This window comes from Antennarius striatus, chromosome 13 (genome assembly GCF_040054535.1).
Source record: "Antennarius striatus isolate MH-2024 chromosome 13, ASM4005453v1, whole genome shotgun sequence".
Lineage (NCBI taxonomy): Eukaryota > Metazoa > Chordata > Actinopteri > Lophiiformes > Antennariidae > Antennarius > Antennarius striatus.
The window spans coordinates 9,949,680-9,973,564 of NC_090788.1; the positions used below are offsets into that span (position 1 = coordinate 9,949,680).

Here is a 23,885-nt window from a genome sequence, read left to right on the forward strand (position 1 = left end):
TATAAATCAAAAGAAATTAGTACCGAGTCAGGCGTGCAAGTGTCAGATTGGTTGTCCTGGCAAAGAGGGAAACATGTTACGGCCAAACAAGAAGTACTTTTGCTTGAGTCATTGCAAAATAAACACTAAGTACAGTAAATGTAAGCATCATGTAGATGAAACTGTAGTTGTATACAAATTTACAGTACAGAGTTTGACTACTATCTCATCAGTCCTGATGGTAGAAAACATTTAAATTTCAAAAGCCCTAGGAGTGGGTTTATATTTCAGTTTTTAACTGCAATCTTCAGGTTATAGCTAAAAGTCTGCAACTCCCGTACTTCTAAATATTACACTGAATATGCCAACACATACCAATTTGTAAATGGTCCATCTTGTCTTGCCACTTTTTGTTGATCCTTTCCCTCTTTTCCTGGAGTTGAGCCAGTTTCTCTCTGATCTGTGAATCAACAAGTAGTAACCCACACAAAGCTTTAGAGCATGTCCCTTTATATTGTCTCTTGTAAATACATGCATCTGACCTATTACACAGTACCTCATCAGATGCATAGTGATTATTGTTAATGAGAGTATTTCCCATGTCAAAGCAGGAAGTGAAGCTGTCTGCCCTTGTCTCAATCTCTGACTTGATGTCCTGGTGATTGGCAATGACTAACCCTGCAGAAGATACATCCCTGAGAAAACAGAGAAGAGAGAGGATATTTACATTTTATTTGATATGCAATTATGATTTTTACAGTAAGTGAAAGACTTAAAATAAAATGAGATTCACCTGGGGCTGTCATGTGCATCGATCTGCAGGTTGACACCATCCATCCAGAGCATGAGGTCTCGGACCATGTTGAAAAAACGGAACTTCTCCACGGTGTCCAGTAGGAGGACCCTGCGAGCCTGACCAGCCTCGAGAAGACCCTCCCAGGCTGAAGTCACGGCATGTTCACTTCTTTGAATGTCATCAGCTTTCTCCCCAGCATAGGCCTTCTGTAGCCTAGCTGCATCATCTTGCACCTGGTTCACCTAAGAGAACAATTTTTTTTAAAAAGGAGCCAGGGCATTCAGTTTACACGTGGCCACGGTGAAATTTAATTTAATTTCATCAGGTAACTAGTGTCTGACCTGTCCACTGAGTGCCTGGATGTCATTTTCAAAAGTGTTGTGCTGTCTGTGTAGATGCTGAACAGTGTTCAGGTCACGGCCAAGGTCAGAAGGCAAACCTTCCCTCTTCTCCTTAACACGTCCAAGAACCTCCATGGCATCCTGATGGAAGCGGTGTAACTCATACGAGGCTGCCAACATTTGTGTGCGCGTGTCGATCAGTTCTAGCAGATCAGCCCAAGCCTCATTTAACCCGTCCTTCCACTCAGCTACACTGGCGTTCTCTGGGTGACCCGACTCAATCAGGTCATCTGCCAGCACATTTACACCATCCACACGCTCTTGGCCGATGGTGCTGGTGTCACGAGCAAACTCCCTGAACTTGTCCCTCAACATCTGTGCAAAGTAGAGAGATAAGGGAGATAGTAAGAAATTATTCAGTTAGATGTACCTGAGACTGTGTGTCTAATGCATACGACTGACAAAATGAACTCACTGTAACGTGTTCGTAGTCCTGTCCTAGTTCATGGGAGCCAGCAACAACCTCCCTCTCCGCAATCCACTGTTCCAGGTCATCCACCTCCCGCTTCAGCTGGGTCAGTCGTAGCCTCTCCTGAAGTCTCCCACGGCGCTCCTCAGCCAGGTCTTTCAGCCCTGCGTACAGCTTGTCGACTTGAGCTTGCCGTAAAGTGATTCTCTCACTGTTTAAACAAAAATGAATGAAACACAGAAAAAATGTTTAAGCTGTCCAACTTTGCTTATAAAATGCATCTAAAGGAAAAATGGAAAGATTCGGGTCATTATGTGTGCTCTGACCTCTCCGGATGTTCACTGGTGACCATAAGGCGGCTACTGTTGGCAAGCTGGTGAATAGTCTGGGCATAGTCTTCAAGTGCCTGTTCCAGTGTCTGGTGCTTCTTGACCATTACAAGGGCACTTTGTTCATCCTGAGAGACAAAAAGGAAATTGCCAGGTTCTTTCAAGACAGACAATCATGAACGAGTAACACTAAGATCATATTTTATAATTGCCAAATTTTACCTTGGCTTTTTCCTCTGACATCATGTGCAGCTCTTGCTCTCCCATCCAGGCTTCTGCTTCCGCGGCATCAGCATAAAATTGCTGGGCACGATTCGCCTCTATTAGACGGGTATGACGCTTGTCTGTTTCTGTGATAAGTTGGTCCCACAGGCCCTGCAGCTCTACAAGGCGCTCTTCTCGGTGAGACTGTCTATCACCATCTACCTGGCTCTGGGACTTGCCTCGTCTATGAATGTCATCAATGCGAGGCTGGTGACCGTGGATCTCCTTCTGCAGGGTCTAATTCAGAGACATTGAAGGGGTTTCATAATTTAGATTTCACATTGTATCACTTTCTTTTAACTGTCCTGCATTACAAAATTTTTGAACAAAATTATAGCACCTGGTTCTTTTTGATAAGCAACTGTACAGTGGGTAGATCTTTCCCATGGTCTGTGGAAGTCGCCAGGGGCATCCTCTCTTTAACCCATAGCTAAGAGGACAAAAAAGAATTCAATGTCAGTATCAGGCAAAACACGACAAAATGAAAGAGTTATTAATGCCATACATAAAAGTTTAAGCGCCTATCTGATGCAGTCAGACAAGCCCTTCAACTCACAATTTCATCCTCCAGATCTCTGTTGAACTGATGCGCTTCTTTGGAGGCAAGCAGCTGCTGTCTCCTCAGTTTGAGAGGCTCCTGAAGACTTGAGAAGGTGTCAGTGACACGCCTTCTCTGGCCATCGATCTCAGTGAGTCCAGCATCCTCCTGGGACAGGGCCAGAGCTTGAGACTGGAGGGACTGCACCTCCTTCTCCCTGACCTCCATCTGATTTTCCACCATCTACACAGGGGTAGTGCAAGTGTGTGAAACACATTGATACAGCCTTTACTAATGTCAACTCAACAGCTTTGACAAGTTCCCCCACACACCCAGTTTAGCAAACTCATGTGTTTTATTAGTTTTATTAGAATTAAATGAATTACAGCATGACTTAATTACAGCATTAAAGTAATTTTTCAAACAAAATGCTTATTTTCTTTTATACATTTTGATAGCAAAGTTTGGGCTTTGTTTGTACATGGTGGTTTACCTGGTGTTTCTTGAGCAAGATGTTGACACTGGTTAAATCTTTGCCATAGTCGTCACTTAGCAGCTGACTCTCAAGGTTTTTCAGCCACACATCCAGAGAAGAGCAGCTCTGCGTGAAGAGCTCTGCCCGATTGGCATCAAACAAACACTGGGCCTTGGTTTGGGTGGTTCCCTCCAGCTCCTCCCACTGACGCTGCAGGTCCTCCAAAGTCTGCTGAACAACAGGTTTCAGCTCAGGCTTCTCTGCCACCAGAGCCTGGCCTTCCTGTTGAGGACACCAAAACAGAACAAATTTGGTTAATGTTAATGCAGTATTGTGTGACAAGGACAGCCTTATTGGTCTGCTTGCCCATTAGCAAGCCCATCATCAGACTGATGAGTGGATGTAACCATATCACCAAAGATCAACATGAAAATGGTCACACCTTATCAATTTTGTCCAGCCAGTCTTTGTTGGAGGCCAGCTCTGCCATGAAGGCTTGATGTTTCTGCCACTTGCTGTGAAGATTTCTAGCCTCATCGTAAGACATGTCCTGCGCCGTCAACATCTTCTCATTGATCCACAATGTGAGCTAACAACAGAAGAATCATAAAATAACGCATATTATTTCTGATTATTTCTGCGAGAAAGAACAAATGCCTGTCACATTCATTTGGCTGAGTCTTAAAGAAACAATCCAATGAAAACGTAATGTAAAAATACATCTCTATGGTTAAATATGTAGTTAAAGACATTTCTACTAACAACTGTTATTAACTTTCACATTTTTTATTTCTTGATTATGCTTTTATTTCTTTCAAAACCATGTTACCTCTTGTCCATCTTGGAGGAAATGTTGAAGTTCACGGTTATCCTTAAGCTTAGCCAGCAATTCATTTGCAGCTTTCTTATTCTTAAAATGCCTGGAGAAAATTAAACAGAAAGATGAATGAGCTATTTCTGAAATATCCAAACAATGAAAAGCTTAGTTAATTTAAACTTGTTCCCAGCTGTGGTCTAACCTTTCCTGGATGGAATCAACTTTTTCTTGGATCTTATCAGAGTTTGCATTACAGTCATTAATGAGGCGCCGTCCAGCCTCCACTACCCCAGTTATCTTCTCCTCACTGGCCTCTGTGGTTGTGAGGAAATCCTCGTGCTTCTTAATGGCCTCCTCTGCTCCTTGAAGACTTGTAGGCATCTCAGTGTGGGAAAGCACATACTCCTACACAGAGCAAAGGAATTTTAGATTTCTTTTACATTTCTGATAAGCAATTATCTAATTCCAATCATTTTTTAAAATTCAACAATTAATAAAAGTTATTGTAATATTCAACATTACAAAAATTATCACTTTTCTACACGAGTCTATGAATACTTACTCATGGAGTTTTAATCCTTAAATGTCAGTTAATTTTTCTTTTAATTTACTTTCAGCAATTGAGAACTGTAATTACTATGTTTTATAACATGACATTTATGACATAATTGACTTATCAGACTTTATGTGCACTGTAAAGATAGAAATCTGTGGTCCACTTTCCTCACACCTTATTTTTACCTGATATGAAAGCTAGGTATGAGAAAATCCTCTGGATTATTACAGACTGATTAGTTTTCAACACATTTATAGTGCTTGCATATTGCTCTTTACAACTGTAACCTTGTACATTTCCCCGCTGTGGGACAAATAAAGATGACTTCATCTTTAATTTTCTGTTAACCAACCATAAACATGGCCAACGTGACCATCATAAAAAAATATTTATGATGACAGAAAGAAGACCTTTTTGCACATAAGCCATTGTGGGAGCAGAGCAAGCTGAAGTTGCGTATGTTTATTTTAAAAGAACTATATCATAATGGCTATTATTTTTACTATTACTATTAATGGTTTTAATACACAATCTAATTGTTATCATAACTACATAATGTCACTATGTAAGTTACCATAATGTGAGAAAAACAAAGGGAGGAGCAAAAGGGAAATATATCTAGTAAGAAATTTGATTAGATTTAGTTTTCTATCAGTACATATACGTATACTGTCCAGTAAAATTAAACTGAATTCTACAGTATTTAGGGTCTACAGTTGTCTGACTTGAATTTGACAGTAAAATGCTGGACAGTAGACTGCATTTTAAAGACAATATTATAATACTTGTTTTAAAGATGCTATAATTTTGGAGTGGGCTGTAATTCCATGATTCCTAACCTGACTGTTGAGGAAAGCCTCTGCCTGGTTTGCATCTCTCAAAAATGTCTGGAAGTCAAAGGCTTGGGCCAAAAGACTGTGGCGGTTCTCCCACATGCGACGCAACTCATGCCAGCCAGTGTCCAGCGCCTGGAGCCTCTGGCCCAAGAACATGTGCTGGGCGTCTGTCTGCCCTTGGGTCACCTCCTCACCAACTGCACGCATCTTTTCATAGTCCTCCTTATAGTTGTCCACCTCATTCTTAATACTTTCGTGCTGAGCTAGCAAATTCTCTGCCTCAGTCAAAGAGGTGGGACTGTCCTCTGAGGCCACAGCTGTCTGAGTGCGGGACAGCCAGGACTGGAAGTCATCCAGATCACGAAGGAAGCCCTGCAGCTTGCTAGCTTCACCCAATGACTCCTCACGCCGCTTCATGGTGTCATTCAACTCCTCCCACACTTCCTGTATCTCTGATAAGCCCCCTTGGATCTCTCCCGCCTGATCTGGGTGCTCTTCTGCCAATTTTTCTGCCTCATTCCTCAAGTCATCCAATTTGCCCTGAAAGTACAAGAACATTTATGATGAAAGGCTAAGTCCAAAACAAATCTAAGGTAAACTTACTAACCATTTTATACACATTTATACCACGGTCTGTTGTGTATCACTGCATGTCTGTTCCTTTTACCTGAATGGCCTCCAAGTCTCTCTCCATGCCAGTAAGTTTACGTTGCAGCGCCATGACCCCAGCTAGGTCATTGCCCAGGCTCTGGGTGGATTCGATCACTTTGGTCTTTTCCTTCATCCAAGTCTGGATCTCATTACACTCCAAGTGGTAGTTCTGGATATTTAGGGCTGACTCAAGATCTTGTTTCTTTTGACCAGCCAGTTGGTCAAACTCCTTCCATCTAAGGACCAAACCAAATAGCTCTCCAGTGAGTTGTAATGCATTTCTGGAGGAAGCTCTTTGTTTTAAAAGAAAAGTTTTACCTGTTGTTCAGCTGATCTCTTGTCTGGTTGATTTGGTCTTTGTTGCAGTTGTCAGAGCTGAGCAGCTGATCAGCCACCTGGTTGACATCAGCAACACGGGCACCTACATTGTTCATCTCAGGTTCGAGTGTCTCAAATCTGCAGCCACAAATAATACACAAATATCTATTCACTCATTCTGAAATGTTTCATCAAACCTATTCTAGATATTTACACAAACAATTAAAGTCAATGTGAAATAACGTTGTGAAATTTAACGACCCTTCTGTGGAATTTAACAGTTTTTAACTTCAGATGTGAAAGAAAAAACTTTTTTTTGAGGGAAACAAATGAGCTTTCAAGCAGTTTTTGAGGGACAAGAATTTAGCTTTCATCAGGTTCATTCCTTGTTAAAGTTTTTGTACAAACAGTGTCCGACTTGCAAAGATAATAGGTCCCAAGAGTCTGTCAGCTGAATTGTTCATAAGTCGTTATATATGTAGTTTCCCTTTCTGCCACAACCCTTATGCGCATCTCCAACAGTTATCTCCCTTGTCTCGCCCAGGTAGTTCTTTAAGTTATAGATTGCAAATTAATATCGGAGTGTTGGAGATACGTCTACAGAGCAGTGCTGCCTAGCGGGGGTTGCAGCATAAAGGGGAACTACACCCGGCAGTTCCCCGTTCCCAGAGATACAAACATCCAAACATTCATAAGTTGGATGTTTGTTTCTCAGGGAACTGCTGTGTTGCCTATCAATGTTCCCTTCCTTCACAACACACTAACCTCTGCTGCACGACCTCCAAGTCCTCCAGTTTGGTAGGGATCTCCATGCCATGTAACCATTGCTCCTTTTCCTCCACCCAGAGCAGGCAGGCACCAGCTTCACTAAACATACGGTAAAGAGCCAGGGCCCCTTCCAGAGCCTGGCGTCGTGCTGCTGAAAGAGACTCCAATTCTTCATAGCGCTGTTCAATTGCAGGTACTCGGCCATCTACCTGCAGTCAATGAAAACCAACAATATAGCATAGCAGAAAGCATCTCATCACTGATGAAGTATGGGGGGGGGTTACAAACATACCTCAGGGTACTGCAAATAAGCTTGTGGCAGCGCCTGCACCTGCTCATGCAGGGAGTCGATGAGGGGATGGTGACTCTGTATCTCCTCCTCTACCTCCCTCTGTTTGCGAGCTAAAGTCTGGGTGGAGAACTCATCATGTCCAACCTCCTGACTGGACACCTGTCTAAGCGTCTCTATTATCCATGCCTCCATGTCATTGGCATCTGTTTGAAACTGGTGAAGGGCCACTGCTTCTTTGAGACTCTGCTCTCTGAGCTTGGTGGTCTAGGGAGAAAAACAATATTTGAGAAAATAGGTTTATGCTATTCATTTACAATGTGCCCTCGCGCATTCGCACATGAACACTCGCGACTTCACCTCAACGCGGATTTTTGGTAGGCAGTCACGTGATACCGCACGCGCATTCTATTGCCTGACAGCATCCAGAAGTGCACAACGTTCTGTGAGTCTCGGAATTCCGTGAGACACAAAAGTGCTTTAAACAGTCAATAAGCGTTTGGGAAAAGGTAATACAGATGGAAGGTAGTTTACTATCAGTATGGGGATGGTTCACAAACATTTAAAATACAGTAAATAATAAGATAGTTTGTCGCTACATCATGGAATTCATTATTCGCGTGTGATTCCTGGAACACATTAACCGCAAGCAATGAGGGCACACTGTATTCATGTTGTACACAGGTACAGAGATTCATGATCACCTCCTCCAGATGTGCCCACTGGGCGCGGATGTCTTCGATCCTCTCTGTGACTTGTGGGGCTCCAAAGTGTCCCTCCTTAATCAAAGTCTCACCAGCAGCAATGCTATTACTTAGGGGGCCATAACGGGCTGCCATTTCATCCCTGAATGCCTCATGTTTACTTAGCAGATGAAGGGCAGAGGTGAGGTCGCGGCCACAGTCTCCACTAGCCAGGATCTGCTCCTGCTCTCTTATCCAGGCTGCCTCTTCTCCAAGATCCCAGAGGAACTGCCACAGGCGCCGTGAATCTTCCAGGCGTTCCCTGCGTTCCCCAGCAAGTTGCCCAAGTTCCTCATAGGCTTGTCCCAGTAGTTCAACCTTGTCATTAACCAGCCCCGGTTCACACGGTTTATAGGCTAGTATTTAAAAGAGATATAAGGCAATTAGATTTAGCAAAACATTGTAAAATGTTGAAAAGCATTTTTGAAGACTAACTCTGTTCATAGAAAGTGAAACGCTGTGCAGCATCCTGCTCTGCCTTGATCCTCTCTGCCTGAGCTGAAATGTCAGCCTCAACCAAAGTGTGTTTCTGCAGCAGGTCTAACACATCATGCAAATGTTTGCCACAGTCCTGAGATTGGAGACGACCCTAAAACAGACAAGAATAATACTTGTTTCATTAAAAAATTCAAAACAATTAAATGATTGTTACGATTTGTCACATTTCAAACAACCAAATATAATATACACAAACAGCAGAATTTCAACAAGCTATAGCTTCATATCATTAACTCAAACACTCTAGTAGCCAAAACCTTATTAAAATTCAAGCAGAGATAATACACTGCCCGGCCATAAAAAAAGTCACACACTCTAACATTTCGTGGGACTGCCTATAGCTTTGATTGCAGTGCGCATTTGCCGCGGCATTGTTTCGACAACTTCGTACAACGTCACAGCATTTATTTCTGTCCAGAATTGCATTAATTTTTGGCCAAGTTCTTGTATTGACCATAGGAGTCATACCACTCTGCAAGGTCTTCTCCAGCACATCCCATAGATTCAAGTTACCAGTCAATATAACAGAATTAATGTCTTAATTGACTCTCCAACCATGCTATCCTCCATTACATTTACCTGTATAATAATTTACAACAATAATATGTTTTGAATTACAAATGAGTATCACCCAGAATTTAGGCAGAACATATTTAATAAAGCTTCAGTTCTGAGCAAGTTATGTTTTCATCATCTCAACTACAACTTCCTTTGAAGACTTCACACACGCACGCACGCACACACGCACGCTCGCAGAGCTCTTTTATGTAGTATGTTTCTTTTGATAGATAGATAGATGTGTTTGAATTTGAACTTTTATATTATTTGTATTTATATTTGATAAAATGTTTTCTTAAAAACCAAATGTGATGTCACACTAAAATGCACTGAGTTTTCTTTATACATGTGATAATGTTCAAGGATTTCTTTAACATGCAGTTAAAAAAGGAAAACAATTAGTTTTTCATCTTAGGCCTAACTTACTTGTTATTTTTTATACAGTATTGGTCTTGCAGAGCATGCAATATTCCTTATGCAGTACTGTACTTATTCTAAAAATAACCAACAGATTAATAGATGAAAGAAATTATTTATTACTGCAGCCCTACAGCAGGTTCTCTATTTAACCATTTAACCCTTTAATGTGGTTAAGAAGATATACTACTATAATGTGTGTCTGTGCTAAGACATTATGACATTAGTGCCATTTAAATTTTATAAAATTATATAGTTTTATAGCAGCACATGGAGACAGAGTCACTTAACACAAGCTGAAAGAATTACATCTGAATGAATTGTTTCACCAAAATTATGCCATGACAGAAACCACTGACCAGATAAAACATAGACTTTAAAACTGCTGCTGTCATATCCGAATAAATATGAATTTGAGAGGAAATTCCTTTTTTGATTGCACACAAGGCCAATCAATTTCAAGTTAGTTAAAATAACAGATGTATGCATTTTGTGGATCAGTACCTTCATTTCTGCCATCCAATCCATGATGTAACGCATCTCCTGAAACAGCCTCTGTAGGTCCCGATGGGCATTCAGACGTTCTCTGCGTGCAGCCAGAAGCTCTTTTAGGTATTCCCAGAGTCGAAGCACATTATCCCTTCTCGCAACAATACGCCGCACATCATGGTATCGCTCAACTTCTAGCTCCTTGGCAACAGCCTCCACAGCAGCCACACGTTCCCAATATGCTCCGATGTCAGTCTCAATGGCCTCATGTTTCCGGGTGGCAGCTTCCACAGCTCCCAAGTCAGTTCCAAAGTTGTCCTAATAACACATATATATATTGGTTATGACCATAAATCTATGTATTCAAGTCAGGAACAAGAATATATCGATGAGCAACACATTGATAAATTAATTGTTTTTATCTACCTGAGACACAAGCCTCTGGTTCTCACTAAGCCACGTCTCTCTCATCGCTGCTTTACGGTCAAAACGAGCAGCAAGCATCTCCAGTTTCTCTTGGCGAATCAACTCATTCCTCAGTGCCAGCTCACGTTCATGCTCTGCCTTTTCCAGTCGCTCCCAGGCCTGACACACAAATATATAAAGACGAGGTTGGTAATATCCTTAATACTAGATAGACAATGGGACAAATTCTTTATGTAAAGTTGGTGATAATCCTTTCAGGCTTTCATTAGGAAAACCATTTCTATCCTGGTCCAGAGAGGCCCATACCTTGTTGATGTCAGAGATGAGTTTACCCTCTCTTGGCATGTAGACTTTCTGATTGTTTGCTCTCATCTTGCTTTGGATAGTAAAGAGAAGAACCTCTAGGTTCCCTTTTTCTGTAAATCTGTGGAGACAGTCGGCTCCATTCAGCATACTATACACTGTTTTACCATGGATATCGTGTAACAGGCTTTGGCTCATTCACTGGGTAAAATGAAGCCGGTTTGTTACTCACTTAGGGGGTTTTTCCACAGTTCTGTAAGAGTTGAAAGCCTGAAGCTGGTTCTGTACACCACTCAGTGAATTAGCTAGCTGCCGATCATTGAGTGTCACTATGGTCTGCTCAATCCACTGAAGAAGCTCTGAGGCCAGGGTTTCATACTTCTCTATTAACTGGTCAGCCTCAATAGCATAGTCCAACACCTGTATCCAAAACAGATAAGCAAAGTAATTGATGGGCAAACATTTGCGCTAGTGCTTCCTGTTTAACTTGAATGGACACCATCAACAACCACAGAGCTCACTTACTTTGCCAATTCGTTTGCCCTCTACTGCCAGAGCTTTCATCTTGGAGAAGTAATGGTAGTAGGTTGCCACATACGTAATGATAGATTTTTCATCAGGCTGGTCAACATTAACATCTGGGTAGGAGGGGTATCATTACAATCTGTACATGGACTCATCTGCCTTTTATTTAATTTAATTAGAATTAGAATTTAATTGGTGCCAAAATGTTTGACTTTGTCCACTAACCTTCTGGGTCAAGCAACTTGGTGAGGCCCATTTCCTTCTCAGCAACATTGAAAGCATTCTGGAGATTGTAGTGAGCATTGGATCTCTTCAGGCTGTCAAACTCAATTAGGTCAGGTCTGAAAAAGACAAAGAAACAATTTTGCTTTAGAATTTTTCTAAAAGATTACAGGGGAGTGTTGACAGTGATGACAGTATGCATGCTGACATACAGTATCACCTCCTTGTAAAGAAACAAAAAACAACCCTCTCAGATAAACCGGTGTTTTATGACCAACACGCATTACATAATCCACTGAATGCAAGTACTGTTATCTTCATGCTTTTAATCTGTTGTTGTGCTGCCAATAACTGCTTTTTTATGCCTGAAATATGTTTTACATTGTGAGCTCTTTTGGGCATTGGTTTAAAGGGCCTGTACAATAAAAAATTAATAAATAACATATGTGAATGTAGGAAAAATAATTTTGAATCAAATTTGTTGCACCCACCTTTAGGGAGAAAAACAAAACTATCTGCCATCGAGAATTTTCTTTATCACAAATGGGACCTAATCATGTACACAACAGTGTATGTTTTCACAAAATATCCTACAATTCAGTAAATCACAATTTGTTTTCTTCATGACCAATACACTGTGTTTCATTTGACTTGGGAGTTAAGGATATGGCTTTGGTACTGTAACCAACAGGGTGTGCGAGTGAGTTCTTTAGTATGGCCCTTCATTGGAAAAAAATGTAATTATTTCTGTGATCTAGGTCGTTTTATTCCTTTTTGTTATTTTAATCCTTTCAACCATACAGAAGACTGTCAGATGGGAGTAACAAGACACATTAACAAAAAAAGGGAATTAATTAAAATAAAACCCAGAGAAATTTTGATGGGTACTGCAACAGACAAAAAATTACAGTGTAAAAATATGTAATATTTTAATCGGCAGGAAATGAAATCCTCACAAGACAGAAACCCCTCAAACTAAGTATCTGCCGGTCCAGTGCCGTAGGTATCATCAAGTACAGGAAGAAGTCAATGACCTGTGTTTGTGCACAATGGCATTGAACGCTAGACCGTCTCTCCAGCTGGTTGTGAAGTTGTGGATATTGACATTGGGGTATCTGTAAAGGCCAGATGACAAGACATTAATCATTAACTTAAACCACCAACATCCATCAGTAGCTGCCTCTGTAAAACCATGAGAAGCACAAATGATCAAATATCTTTTTGTTTGTCCAGTATGATTAAATTGTCTCTCATTTCCTTCTGTTTCCTTACCCAGCAGTTTTCATTTGGCACCAAAGCAGGAGGGCATCTTTTGCAGATTTTTTCTCCTTGTTGTCCTCCGTCTCCACACTGATGTCCTGGATCTATGTTTTGTTCAGATATGATAAAATTATATAATTTTAAATAAGCTCTAGTTAAAAGTGGCAATGTTACTGCTGTAGTTAAGTATTTGTTACCTGGAAGCGAAGGATGATGGTCCAGATGAGACCCAGGGTGAGACGATGATTCCCATCTACAATGTCATGTGACCCCATGTTTTCTAGATGGACTTTTTGCTCCTTGAGAAACTGCAGGGCTTTGTCAACATTTTCCAGGCAGTGAATACGCATGCGTCCTTTGGTGGGCCTTGGCTGCAGGAGCAGAGCAAGAGCACCAGATCAAACAAAAAAATGAATAAAGTGATTACAACACATGAAGAATTTTAGGATATGAAAAACAAGAAGTTGCACAAACGGAAGCAAACCACACATAAAGGGCAAAGAGAAGACATGCATTACTTTGTCTTCTACACAGATTTGTAGAGGGTCAGAGCCAGAGTTAGGACAGAGAAGGAGGGTGGAAAATACTGACCAGTTGTTCTCCTGAGAGTACTTCCAATAGGCGGATCAGCATATGGCCATCCCGTAGATCGGTGTACAAGTCACCAATGCGACAGGTCACTCGGCCTAAGTGAGAGTTTACCCATTTGGTGAAGGTCTTCTTTTGTACTGCTTCACGTTCATCTGCAAAATACACAACAAAAGGAGAGCTGTGTTATATCTATCTGCTCAGTTTTCACAGATCAACTAATTTCATCACTTTACCAGGCTCAGAAAAGTCATCAGCGGCCGCCACCACCAGTGTCTCAACTCCATGGGAAAGTTCTCTAACTAATGCTCAGGTCAAAATCTCCTCAATCACAAAATCTCCTAATATTTTCGAAGCCCCAAAGAACGTCTGATATGACTTAATTATCATATACAGTGGGCCTTCGTTCTTTGCGGTATTCCAGGAACCACACGCGATTAATGAATTCCGCGATAGAGCGACAAACTATTTATCTTATTATGTACGGTAATTTAAATGTTTATGACCCTCCCCATACTGATATTAAACCACGTTCTATCTGTATTACCTTTTCCCACAATCTTATCGACTGTTTAAAGCACTTTTGTGTCTCAGGTAAGTCAGACTCATGGAACCGAGCGCACTTCCGGATGCTGTCTGCCAATAGAATGCGTGTACGGAATCACGTGACTGCCTACCAAAAATCCGCGATGAGGTGAAGTCACATGCTTTGATGCGCAAATGCTTGATGCGCAAATGCGTGAGGGCGCACTGTACTGTATTACCTACTGCAGTAAACAACTATCTCTCATCTGATTAAAACCAAAATGTCAATGGCATGTTCATTAATGCCAGGGAAATCTCCTGTTAGCTAGCTGCATTGACCCTGCCCTTGATAAAAACACACTGGACCAACACCAGCAGCTGACATGGCACCCCAGACCATCACTGACTGTGGGCACTGGGTACTTGACACTGGACTTCAGGCATTTTGGCATTTCCTTCTCCCCAGTCTTCCTCCAGACTCTGGCACCGTGATTTCCGAATGACATGCAAAATTTGCTTTCATCCGAAAAAGTACTGTGGACCACTGAGCAACAGTCCAGTGCTGCTTCTCTGTAGCCCAGGTCAGGTGCTTCTGTCGCTGTTTCTGGTTCAAAAGTGGCTTGACCTGGGGAATGCGGCACCTGTAGCCCATTTCTTGCACACACCTGTGCACAGTGGCTGTGGATGTTTCTACTCCAGACTCAGTCCACTGATTCCACAGGTCCCCCAGGGTCTGAAATCGGCCCTCCTCCACAATCTTTCTCAGGGTCCGGTCACCTCTTCTGGTTGTGCAGCATTTTCTGCCACATTTTTCCTCTCACAGACTTCCCACTGAGGTGCCTTGATACAGCACTCTGGGAACAGCCTATTCGCTCAGAAATTTATTTCTGTGTCTTACCCTCTTGCTTGAGGGTGTCAATGATGGCCTTCTGGACAGCAGTCAGGTCGGCAGTCTTACCCATGATTGTGGTTTTGAGTAATGAACCAGGCTGGGAGTTTTTTAAAGCCTCACGAATCTTTTGCAGGTGTTTAGAGTTATTTTTTTGATTCAGATTATAAGGTTAATAGCTCGTGTAAGGCACCTTTTTATGATATGCTAATTTTTTGAGATAGGAATTTTGGGTTGTCGTGAGCTGTATGCCAAAATCATCAGTATTAAAACAATAAAGACATGAAATATTTCAGTTAGTGTGCAATGAATCGAAAATATATGAACATTTAATTTCTATCATTACATTATGGAAAATAATGAACTTTATCATAATATGCTAATTTTTTGAGAAGGACCTGTATATAGTTTCATAAGCTAACTTGAAAACCTCACGCTGTCACGCTTTTTAACTCCACCCACTACCTGTCAATCAAGTGCCAAACCAATTACAGCGCCCAACCAATCAAGCATCTGCCAGAAGGAATCACGTGAACAATATGGTGCAACGCATCGGAGAGCAAGGATTTTTGTTGCGGTAACTCCTTTTGTCTAACGACAATGCAGATAACTGGGATAAAAACGCTGGCCAAAGTGAAGTTTTTTGAAAACGCCGGGTATGCGTTGTCGTGTGGACGTTGTAACCGAAACGTTTTCTATCCGGGGGGTGTCTCTCTGCGACAAAAAGCTGTGACGTTAGTGTGTGCGACTCGTGTCTACATGTACACACAGAATAGACAGAGTTAAAACTGGCTATTTTCTGACATACAGTATAACAGCACCACTTTGAAGACTTTCCCAACAGGAATTATTCGTTGAGTTATTTGATTTATTTTAATGCACATACACACATACTCACACACACACACACACACACACACACACACACACACAGTGACCTGCCATTACTAAATTACTAAATTACTAATTACTTATTTTAACATCCTCTAGATACTAGAGCACATCTCCAAAGAACCATCACCTTATCGTGGTGGAGAGGTTTGTGTGCCCTAAGGATCCTGGGTGCTATGTTGTCGGGAGTCTTGTACTCCTGGTAGGGTCACCCAAGGCAAACAGGTCTCAGGTGAAGGGCCAGACAAAGAATGGTTCCAGAAGATCCCATGAAAAACGGATAATGTGACCCTGCCCACGTCTGGAGCCAGGCCTGGATGGAGGGCCCGTCAGCGAGCGTCTGGTGGCAAGGTTCTGCCACGGGGCCCGGCCAGGCTCAGCCAGAAAAGCCAACGTGGACTCTTCCCACCCCTGTGGACCCACCACCCGCTGGGCAGACCAATGGGATCGGGTGCGCTGCCATATGGGTGGCAGTGACGAAAGGGGGTCACGACGGACCAGACCCGGGCGGCAAAAGCTGGCTTTGGGGATGTGGAATGTCACCTCACTGGCGGGGAAGGAGCCGGAGCTTGTGTTGGAAGCGGAGTGTTACCAGTTGGATCTGGTGGGGCTTACCTCCACGCATAGCCTCGGTTCTGGATCCAAACTCCTGGATAGGGGTTGGACCTTGTTTTACTCCGGAATTGCGTCAGGCGTGAGGCACAGGGCGGGTGTGGGGATACTCACAAGCCCTCGGCTGAGCGCCGCTGTGCTGGAGTTTACCCCGGTGGATGAGAGGGTAGCTTCCCTACGCTTTAAGACTGTGGGAGGGAAAACTGTTATTTATGCATACGCACCAAATATCAGTTCAGAGTATTCGGCCTTTTTGGGGTCCCTAAATGGGGTCCTTGATGGGATCCCTGCACGGGACTCCATTTTTCTTCTGGGGGACTTCAATGCACACGTCAGCAATGATGGAGACACTTGGAGGGGCGTGATTGGGAGGAATGGCCTCCCTGATCTGAACCCGAGCGGTGTTATGTTGTTGGACATCTGTGCTAGTCACAGATTGTTCATAACTAACACCATGTTCGAACACAAAGATGCTCATAAGTGTACCTAGTACCAGAGCACCCTGGGTCGGAAGTCAATGATTGATCTTGTGATCGAATCAGCTGACCTTCGACCATGTGTTTTGGACACTCGGGTGAGGGGCAGAGCTGTCAACTGATCACCACCTGGTGGTGAGTTGGGTCCGTAGGCGGAGGAAACTTTTGGATAGCCCTGGTAAGCCCAAACGAGTAGTGCGGGTGAACTGGGAACGTCTGGAGGAGGACTCGGTCCGCGAGGCCTTCAACTCCCACCTCCGAAGGAGCTTCTGGTGCATCCCTGTGGAGGATGGGAGCATCGTCCCTGAATGGTCGGTGTTCAAAGCTTCCATTGCTGAAGCTACAGCTGAGAGCTGTGGTCTCAAGGTCCTTGGTGCCTCAAGGGGCGGTAACCCTCGAACACATGGTGGTCAGGGAAGCCATCCGACTGAAGAAGGAGGCCTTCAGGGGCATGTTGTCCCTGGGGACTCCTGGGGGCTTCCCTTCCTTGAGTGGTCACCTTATCGTGGTGGAGGGGTTTGTGTGTCCAAATGATCCTAGGAGCCAAGTTGTCTGGGGCTTTCTGCCCTTGGTAGGGTCACCCATGGAAAACAGGTCCTAGGTGAGGGACCAGACAAAGGACTGCTCGAAGACCCTAAATGATGATTAAAAACATTGGAACACGTTTTCCCTTGCCCGGATGCGGGTCACCGGGGCCCCACTCTGGAACCAGGCCTGGAGGTGGGGCTCGAAGGCGAGCGCCTGGTGGCCGGGCCTGCACCCATGGGGCCCGGTCGGGCGCAGCCCGAAAGGACAACGTGGGTCCATCTTCCCATGGGCTCACCACCTGTGGGAGGGGCCATAGGGGTCGGGTGCATTGTGAGCTCGGCGGTGGCTGAAGGCAGGCACCTTGGCGATCCAATCCCCGGCTACAGAAGCTGGCTCTTGGGACATGGAATGTCACCTCTCTGGCAGGGAAGGAGCCTGAGCTGGTGTGTGAGGTCGAGAAGTTCCGACTAGATATAGTCGGGCTCACCTCCACACTCAGCTTGGGCTCTGGTACCAGTCCTCTCGAGAGGGGTTGGACTCTCTTCCACTCTGGAGTTGCCCATGGTGAGAGACGCCGAGCAGGTGTGGGTATACTTATAGCCCCCCGGCTTGGCGCCTGTACATTGGGGTTCACCCCGGTGGACGAGAGGGTAGCCTCCCTCCGCCTTCGGGTGGGGGGACGGGTCCTGACTGTTGTTTGTGCTTATGCACCAATCAGCAGTTCAGAGTACCCACCCTTTTTGGAGTCCTTGGAGGGGGTGCTGGAGAGCGCTCCCACTGGGTACTCCATCGTTCTGTTTGGGGACTTCAATGCTCACGTGGGCAATGACAGTGAGACCTGGAAGGGTGTGATTGGGAGGAACGCCCCCCCCCGATCAGAACCCGAGTGGTATTCAGTTATTGGACTTCTGTACTTGTCACAGACTGTCCATAACAAACACCATGTTCAGACATAAGGGTGTCCATATGTGCACTTGGCACCAGGACACCCTAGGCCGCAGTTCGATGATCGACTTTGTGGTCGTGTCATCGGACTTGCGGCCGCATGTCTTGGACACTTGGGTGAAGAGAGGGGCGGAGCTGTCAACCGATCACCACCTGGTGGTGTGTTGGCTCCGATGGTGTGGGAAGATGCCGGTCTGACCTGGCAGACTGTAATGGAAATTTGTATTGTGTGTGTCCTGATTTGACTCTTATCATGTCATTACTGAGAACTTGCTTCAAAACCTCTCCATGCAACTGCTGGGCTAAGTCACATCTTAGTTTGTTTGGACAAAGAGGTCACAGCAGGTCACAGCCCATCCAACCAGATGGAGAACCAAAGGAGAACCGATGGAGAGGAGATGGAGACCTGTTTTCAGTCAAGGTGTAAGATGTTTTATGGGTGCATGAAAGCCTTTAAATTACATTCCAATGTGTAATAAAGATCTCTTAGTTTTCTTAGTTTTGGTGTGATAAGTTTGGTGCATTCCAAAGGTGTAAGGTCTCCTGATACAGATGGTTTACGAGTGCGTGAAAGCTTCCTACACTGCATTTTCGAGGATGGTGATGTTTATTCCTCAGCGGGGGGTACCACCAAAAGGAGGGCTGCCTGAGAGCTGGAACTGGCCATTCCTGCTCGCATGCAGGCCTTTCTTCTTAAAAGGTATAAAAGGTGAGGAGTTTCAGTCTCAAGGAAGTGAGAAAGAAGGTAAGAGAGAGAAAGATAGGAAGATAGAGAGAGTCAGCTGCGGGTTACATACGGACGCCCAGCCTGGTTGAAGCTACTCTGCCTGGGTTGTAGGATCTCCTTCCCTGTATCAAGGTAAGAGGCCAAGCATATTTGGAATGCCACCATATATTGCCTTAGCTCAACCAACTATTTGTTTGTTTCTGTGCTCTGTGGGGAATTAAACTACAAGTTTATTCGAGTATCATAGAATTGTTTCTGTGCTCTGTGGGGAATTAAACTACAAGTTTATTCTAGCACCATAGAATTGTTTCTGTGCTCTGTGGGGAATTAAACTACAAGTTTATTCGAGTATCATAGAATTGTTTCTGTGCTCTGTGGGGAATTAAACTACAAGTTTATTCGAGCATCATAGAATTTGTTTGTTTGCATTGCTATGCGCTGCGGGGACTAAACGACACATTTGGTCTAGCATCATAGAGGTCTTTTGACTTATTGTTTGTTTGTTGTTTGTACGTATTGTTTCTTAATATCTCTATTCTCTGCGTGTAATAAATCACACATTTATTATAGCCCTAGAGGAGTGGCTTGATTCATTGTGTGAGTGAGTTTTCTGTGTACCCACCTCCTACGAACCTATTTATTCAAGTTTTTCACAAAACACAGACCCAAACGTATTATGAGGGTCTGCTGGGAACCCCTGGCGTAATCCCCTGTCAGAAGGATTTTCAACTCCCACCTCCGGCAGAACTTCACTCACGTTCCGGGGGAGGCGGGGGACATTGAGTCTGAGTGGACCATGTTCCGCGCCTCCATTGTCGAGGCGGCCGACCGCAGCTGCGGCCGTAAGGTGGTCGGTGCCTGTCGTGGCGGCAACCCCAGAACCCGTTGGTGGACATCAGCGGTAAGGGATGCCATCAAGCTGAAGAAGGAGTCCTATCAGGCCTTTTTGGCCTGTGGGACTCCTGAAGCAGCTGATAGGTACCGGCTGTCCAAGCGGAATGCAGCTTTGGTGGTTGCTGAGGCAAAAACTTGGGCGTGGGAGGAGTTCGGTGAGGCCTTGGAGGACGACTTCCAGACGGGTTCGAAGAAATTCTGGTCCACCATCACGCGTCTCAGGAGGGGGAAGCAGTGCAGTATCCACACTGTATATAGTGGGGATGGGGCACTGCTGACCTCAACTCGGGACGTTGTGACTCGGTGGGGAGAATACTTCGAAGACCTCCTCAATCCCGCAGACACGCCTTCCCATGAGGAAGCAGAGTTCTCTTCTCTCTGGGGTTGAGGTCACCGAGGTAGTTAAAAAGCTCCTCGGTGGCAGGGCCCCGGGGGTGGATGAGATCCGCCCGGACTTCCTAAAGGCTCTGGATGTTGTGGGGCTGTCCTGGTTGACACGCCTCTGCAACATCGCGTGGACATCGGGGACAGTGCCTCTGGATTGGCAGACTGGGGTGGTGGTCCCCCTTTTTAAGAAGGGGGACAGGAGGGTGTGCTCCAACTACAAGGGGATCACACTCCTCAGCCTCCCTGGCAAGGTCTATTCAGGGGTTCTGGAGAGGACGGTCTGTCGGGAAGTCGAATCTCGGATTCAGGAGGAGCAGTGTGGTTTTCGTCCTGGCCGTGGAACAGTGGACCAGCTCTACACCCTCCGCAGCCCCAAGTAGAGGAGTTCAAGTATCTTGGGGTCTCGTTCACGAGTGAGGGTACAATGGAGATCGACAGGCGGATCAGTGCAGCGTCTGCAGTGATGCGGACTCTGTATCAGTCCGTCGTGGTGAAGAAGGAGCTGAGCCGAAAGGCAAAGCTCTCGATTAACCGGTCGATCTAAGTTCCTGCTCTCACCTATGGTCACAAGCTGTGGGTCGTGACCGAAAGAACGAGATCCCGGATACAAGCGGCCAAAATGAGTTTCCTTCGCAGGGTGTCCGGGCTCTCCCTTAGAGATAGGGTGAGAAGTTCGGTCATCCGGGAGGGCCTCAGAGTAGAGCTGCTGCTCCTCCGCATCGAGAGGAGCCAGATGAGGTGGCTCGGGTATCTGGTCAGGATGCCTCCTGGACGCCTCCCTGGTGAGGTGTTCCGGGCATGTCCTACCAGGAGGAGGCCCCGGGGACGACCCAGGACACGCTGGAGAGACTATGTCTCCCGGCTGGCCTGGGAACGCCTTGGGATTCCCCCGGAGGAGCTGGACGAAGTGGCTAGGGAGAGGGAAATCTGGGCTTCCCTGCTGAAGCTGCTGCCCCCGCGACCCGACCCCGGATAAGCGGAAGAGAATGGATGGATGGATGGATAACTGGGGTTGCGCTAGCTATTCGCCACTTCACCATAATCGGAGTAAATTCCAGATTGGCTACAAGGTTTTTAGACTGTGTAGCCATGGTGGCGTTCTTATTTTTATGGAAAAAAGGCTAAAACTTACAACTTTTTCGCTCGCTAGCGGCGCTCACTATTTCCGCAAGCAAGTGGCGCTAGTGCCGGTACTTCCGATGGCGAGCGGCGCTAGCGAAAATAGCGCCGCTAATTCCGCATGCTGATGGAATTTAGCTGAAGTGACCCGAACGTTCCCTATCATTAAATAGACAATCGGGTCATGACCTCCTTTCATTCAATGAAAAACAAAAAAATTGTTTTTTTACAAGCTGAACCCACGAATTGGTGTAAGACAAGGCGAAGACGATCGATCAAAAGAATCCAGTGTTTTATAGTAGAGTTTGTGTTAAAGTCCTCATTAATAAACAAATGGTGAATGCTGGGAGGGGGGAGGAGTGGTGACAGACCGATCAGAAGGTAAATGAAAGATATTATCAATACTTGTTTGTAGTCTTAGACTTTTGTTCCCTATGATCGCCAGGAATAACCAGCGATGCATATAAATGTGTATTCACCTCGCTTGATATTTTTCACGCCTTTTTCAATTGAAATGAAAAATCATGTTATTGAATAAAAAAATAAAATAAAACAAACTATGGCATACCAATGGTGTTGGTGGTGGTCAAAGTTAAAATATCTTCTTGTCTAAGTAAAACTTACAAGTAAACATTGAGTAATATTTTGTATGAATGTATCTTCACATAGTGAATGGAAGTTTTCAATTGTTGAATCTCACATTCATACCTGCATAAAGTAGGACAGAAATAAAGATAGTTCAGCTTGAACTGTTGACTTTAGTGTAATTTTGTAGGTAAACTGAACAGAAGATTCTGCCCTCAGTATGCAGGAAAACAACCCCATTTCTAAAAAATTTCCTGGGGAGGGCCCCCGGACACCCGGACACCCCCACACCCCCGTGACGAGTGTGGTTCGTCCGCCCGTGCGCCACTGTCTTGGACACCGAGTGTGGCTTTTTGTGGCTTGCTCAATTCTTTTACACTGAGCCACAGTAGCTTAGTCATACTAGCTCCTAGTGCAAGCCCATATACTGTATATATACATATACATATACATATATATACATATATAAAATGTGTATGTGTGTGTGTGTGTGTACAGGCCCTAAACACAAACACACACATGTGGCCTGTATACATGCAGTGGAGGTAGAGTGGCGGGCAGCTCCTTTATTGGTGCAGCCCAAATGAGCAACTTGTAAGGGGGACGGCGCCTTGCTAAGGGGCGCCTCGGCAGTGCTCCAGAGATGAGCTGACACCTCCCAATGTCAGCTCACCTCCGGGTGTTCTCTTTTGGGCGGGAGCGGGAATCGAACCGCCGATCTTTGAAGCATTGGACGACCCGCTCTACCGCGTGCTCTACCACTGAGCCACTGCCGCCCCATCTCTTGACCTATCTCTTTCCCCAATGTATTTCACTTTCCCAACCAACAGGTCAAGGCGGATAACTGCCCTCCAGAGCCTGGGTCCTGCCCGGAGTTTCTTCCTCAATGAGGGAATTTTTCCCAGCCACCATCGCTTATGCTTGCTCTGGAGAGCATTTTTGGCTTTCTATCTGTAAAGCACTTTGAAATGTCTTCAGATGTGATTAAGCGCTATATAAATAAAAGTTGATTGATTAATCTACGGCTTTGCAATGCCCACCCAGCGCAATCCATGATTTGCCAACACAAAGTCGTTCCGTCACAACGTTGATTTAGGACTACGTTTGGTGCGCTTATAATAACAATACATTTGTTTTCATATGTTTGATATGAAGTCTGATATTGTTTTATCGTGGAATTTCCACGGCTTCCTGCTAGTAAACATTTAAATTACAGTAATTGACTTTCTCCCAATAACCGATTTTCTCCCAATAAACCAATGTGAACAACAACTTGTGAAGGCAAACGGTTAACCATAAATAACAAACTGTCTTAAGCACCTGTCCTGAGCAGTTCATTTTATAGATAAGCTCTACCATTAAGTGTCTACGATCACTGTACTGACAGCTTAGTGACGTTTTCACTATTCAGACCAAACATAAAGTTTGAAATTGGATATGTTTGTGTTCATGTTCAAAAGAGCTAAACCCAACACAAAATTGCATATGACAGCAATGACAATTGTTGAGCATAAGTGTCATATCCATGTTGAAGCAGCACTAAATAAAGAATCACAATAAATTAAGCTGTAACAGCAGCTCAGACATATGGACCAAGGGAATAAGAAGCTAATCCTGCTCTGTCACCTAACAAGGTGACCTCATTTCTTGGGGACAAGTTCTTCCTTGAAAACACAATGTTGTACTTAATGCAAAGCTTTGAACACAAGCCACTATAGAACAACACTGAAGCAAACACAAAACAGCTCAGACAAAAAGCTCTGCAATAATTAAGTAAAGAAATTATATATATTAGTTGCAAAACAAAAATAGTTTTCAGTTTTTTCATTTCAAAAGATTTGTCATAAATTAA

At 44.4% G+C, this 23,885-nt stretch overlaps 1 protein-coding gene across 3 annotated transcripts in view; it reads right to left on the reverse strand.

Annotated features, from left to right (window-relative positions):
• Nucleotides 1-23,885, reverse strand: part of sptbn2 (spectrin, beta, non-erythrocytic 2) — a 55,516-nt gene that overhangs the window by 5,718 nt on the left and 25,913 nt on the right. For all 3 annotated transcript variants that reach the window (XM_068330675.1, XM_068330673.1, XM_068330674.1), the window contains 30 exons: nt 13,459-13,610; nt 13,065-13,238; nt 12,880-12,971; nt 12,642-12,722; nt 11,611-11,726; nt 11,386-11,498; nt 11,093-11,280; nt 10,864-10,981; nt 10,558-10,716; nt 10,147-10,449; nt 8,605-8,758; nt 8,131-8,525; nt 7,430-7,693; nt 7,135-7,346; nt 6,370-6,507; nt 6,068-6,287; nt 5,404-5,940; nt 4,211-4,413; nt 4,021-4,111; nt 3,634-3,780; nt 3,210-3,473; nt 2,735-2,959; nt 2,519-2,608; nt 2,137-2,415; nt 1,912-2,042; nt 1,592-1,796; nt 1,117-1,491; nt 773-1,017; nt 536-674; nt 355-439 (listed from right to left, as the gene is read on the reverse strand). In XM_068330675.1, the coding sequence (XP_068186776.1) occupies nt 355-439; nt 536-674; nt 773-1,017; nt 1,117-1,491; nt 1,592-1,796; nt 1,912-2,042; nt 2,137-2,415; nt 2,519-2,608; nt 2,735-2,959; nt 3,210-3,473; nt 3,634-3,780; nt 4,021-4,111; nt 4,211-4,413; nt 5,404-5,940; nt 6,068-6,287; nt 6,370-6,507; nt 7,135-7,346; nt 7,430-7,693; nt 8,131-8,525; nt 8,605-8,758; nt 10,147-10,449; nt 10,558-10,716; nt 10,864-10,981; nt 11,093-11,280; nt 11,386-11,498; nt 11,611-11,726; nt 12,642-12,722; nt 12,880-12,971; nt 13,065-13,238; nt 13,459-13,610 (5,895 nt within the window). The remainder of the gene's footprint in view (nt 1-354; nt 440-535; nt 675-772; nt 1,018-1,116; nt 1,492-1,591; nt 1,797-1,911; nt 2,043-2,136; nt 2,416-2,518; nt 2,609-2,734; nt 2,960-3,209; nt 3,474-3,633; nt 3,781-4,020; nt 4,112-4,210; nt 4,414-5,403; nt 5,941-6,067; nt 6,288-6,369; nt 6,508-7,134; nt 7,347-7,429; nt 7,694-8,130; nt 8,526-8,604; nt 8,759-10,146; nt 10,450-10,557; nt 10,717-10,863; nt 10,982-11,092; nt 11,281-11,385; nt 11,499-11,610; nt 11,727-12,641; nt 12,723-12,879; nt 12,972-13,064; nt 13,239-13,458; nt 13,611-23,885) is intronic.